General features: G+C 58.0%; 1 protein-coding gene across 1 annotated transcript in view; it reads right to left on the bottom strand.

The window, feature by feature from the left end:
• The window catches only part of ANK2 (ankyrin 2, neuronal), a 154136-nt gene extending 151063 nt beyond the window's left edge, over positions 1-3073 (bottom strand). The window contains exon 1 of the mRNA XM_015563371.1: positions 2907-3073. Within this exon, the coding sequence (XP_015418857.1) occupies positions 2907-3041 (135 nt within the window). The 5' untranslated portion in view covers positions 3042-3073. The remainder of the gene's footprint in view (positions 1-2906) is intronic.
• Between the last annotated feature and the right edge of the window lie 6 nt (positions 3074-3079).

The raw sequence follows: 3079 nt of genomic DNA, 5'->3' as shown, positions 1-3079 counted from the left end.
CCCCCCCCCCCCCCCGCCCCGTTCCAGGGAGCGGCCTGTCACGGGGAATGAAGGCACAAGAACAGCAGCCGGTAGTTCCTGTGGCAAAAGGGACCTCACGTTTCACCCGCTAGAAGCGCGTTCAGTCCACAACAGCCACGGGAAGTGGGCGAGCATGACAGCAGGTGCGTGTGGGGAGGAAGTGACGCGGCTGCCGAGCCAGCTCGCCCCGGGGGAGGGGGAGGGGGTCCTGGCTGTCACCCCTGTGACCGTGGACAAGCCGCTGGGCGCGGTGGGGCTAACCTCGTTCCACGGAGAAGGCGATGAAAGCTACTGCGCAGTCCACGTAAACAGTTACGTTTGCTCGGGACGAGCTTCGTTGGCAGGAACGCGCCACCGGCCCAGCCTGTCAGATGCTGACTGCCTGTGGGGTGATCACTCCTGTGCTCACAGTGTCATCTCTCACGGAATCCCTTTAAAAGGCCACTACTCCATTTTATTTTATTTTTAATTTTTTTAAATGTATTTTTATTGATTTCAGAGAGGAAGGGAGAGGGAGAGAGAGAAACATCAATGATGAGAGAATCACTGACCGGCTGCCTCCTGCACACCCCACACTGGGGATCGAGCCTGCAACCTGGGCCTGTGCCCTGACCAGGAATCGAACCCTGACCTCCTGGTTCATAGGTTGACGCTCAGCCACTGAGCCACGCCGGCCGAGCCACCGATGCATTTTATGTACAACTTGCTATAGAGAATAATGACCCCAGGGAATGTATGTGCCTTTACAGCAGCGGTTCTCAACCTTCTGGCTCTTTAAATACAGTTCCTCATGTTGTGACCCAACCATAACATTATTTTCGTTGCTACTTCATCACTGTCATGTTGCTGCTGTTATGAATCGTCATGTAAATATCTGATATGCAGATGGTCTCAGGCGACCCCTGCGAAAGGGTCGTTCGACCGCCAAAGGGGTTGTGACTCACCGGTTGAGAACCGCTGCTTTATAGAGTAACATGTTTCATGCACATGCCACCCACAGCGGTCACGCATGTGCACCTGGAGTGGGGACATGTCTGTTCTGAGCAGAGGGTTACACTGAAAGCATCTCAGTCGCCAAGCACTTAAAGCAGTTTTAGGAAGACCTTCTGCGCCTCTACCCATTTACATCTCAGAGCCTCTGTTCGCACTGGGAGACCCGTCACCTGCCGCCAGCAAAGGCCTGCGACTCGCTGTGCTCCGTGGGGATCCCCTGGTCGTTAATGTATTCGTGTTTCCCAGAAACGCTGCTGCGCCTCTGCTGGGGGCCGGGCACCCGCAGGCACGGCCCAGACGTGGAGCCCCTGACGCACACACCGCAGCCGGTGGACTCCGCCCCGATCAGGGGGCTTCTCCCGACAGAGGCCAGTGTTGCCGTGGCCCCCGAGGCTGAGGCTGTGGCCGGCCCACAGGGCTGCACGCTGTGATGTCTGCCTTTCAGAGGTGGAGCTGCCCCGTGAGGCGGCCCGGCACTGCCCGCGCTGCGTCCCCACGGCTGCCTGTCTCGCTCGTGGCGGGCTGGCAATTAGGGTGCACTTTCTCCCCCTCTTCCCTCCCTCCCCCGGGACCAGGACCACACCTGCCTCCAGGGGGCCTGCCTGCTGCGACCTCTCCATACAGGAGGGATCTCCAAACACTCAGCCCCTGGCCTAGTGTGGCCTCTCCCAGCCTCGTGGTTTCGCCCCAGAGTAAGTAACCTGCAGGGAGGCCACAGCCGGCTCCTGACGGATCACGGATCACGGATCACGGGTCACGGATCACGGGTCATGGGTCACGGGTCACGGATCACAGGTCACAGACACACGGCCCTCTCCAGCGAATGTGAAAATCGAGCTGTTTCAGGAAGGTCCTGGCCTCGCCCCACAGTAAGAAAACGCAATAAGCCTTCGGAGCCATTTAAGGCAGTGGTCGGCAAACTCATTAGCCAACAGAGTCAAATACCAACAGTACAACGAATGAAATTTCTTTTGAGAGCCAAATTTTTTAAACTTAAACTATATAGGCAGGTACATTGTTATTAGCTTAATTAGGGCACTCCTAAGGCTTAGGAAGCGCCACACTCAAGGGGACAAAGAGCCACATGTGGCTCGCGAGCCGCAGTTTGCCGACCATGGATTTAATGGACAGACCCCGACTCTGAATTACTCAAATCTGAACGTCAACTTCAACATGTGACTGGTCAGCGTTCCAGCCTCTTCATAAAACAGTCTCATCACGATCGGACAGTACGTCAAGGCCTTTCCCTGGAGTGAGTCAAATACCAGACGTCTTCATGGCCCGGCCGGCGTGGCTCAGGGGCTGGGCATCGACCGAGGAACCAGGAGGTCAGGGTTCGATTCCCGGTCAGGGCACCGGCCCGGGTTGTGGGCTCGATCCCAGGTCGGGGGCGTGCAGGAGGCAGCCGATCCATGATTCTCTCTCGTCATTGATGTTGCTGTCTCTCTCTCCCTCTCCCTCCTCTCTGAAATAAAATATATGTATTAAAAATAAAGTATTTAGGGCTGAGGTGGGGGATTCCAGTGAGCACGTGCTCGGAAAAGAAGGGAGAACCAGCGTGATACACAAACGGGCACAGAACCTGACAGCTCTCCGTGAGTCTGCGCACAGATCTGTCCACAGTCACACACAGGCTCAGCTTTGGAGAAGACGTCACCTTAAAGAGAAGGCATTGCTGCTTGTCCCCGAACGTCACTTCCCAGGGAGAGCCGACCAGAAGGGACACCCGGGGTGCCCCCAGCGTGACGGGGAGAGCCAGCCACGGACCCAGCCGCGTCAGGCAGCCCGGTCGCCGCACCAGGTTACGTCCTCCCAGGAAGCGCCGGGATCTGACCAATAAGGTCCACTAGGACCTCTGACTCATCCTCCCTCTGCGTCTGCTCGGCACTTACCCGCGCCCCCAGCTCCGGGGCGTCCTCGCTGGGGCAGCCGTAGTAGTCGGGGGCTCTGTCTGCCTCCTGCACGTGCCCCTGGGCCTTCACGCTCTTGCCCGCGTGGCACGAGGGGCAGAGAGCAGCATTGCCCATCTCCCGGCACAGCTCTGGGTCAGTGGGCCCGTCCCCGC

The sequence above is a fragment of the Myotis davidii genome, unplaced genomic scaffold (assembly GCF_000327345.1).
Source record: "Myotis davidii unplaced genomic scaffold, ASM32734v1 scaffold698, whole genome shotgun sequence".
In the NCBI taxonomy this organism is placed as follows: domain Eukaryota; kingdom Metazoa; phylum Chordata; class Mammalia; order Chiroptera; family Vespertilionidae; genus Myotis; species Myotis davidii.
The sequence above is the reverse complement of the archived record's forward strand: the minus strand, read 5'-3'. Positions and strand labels throughout refer to the sequence as shown.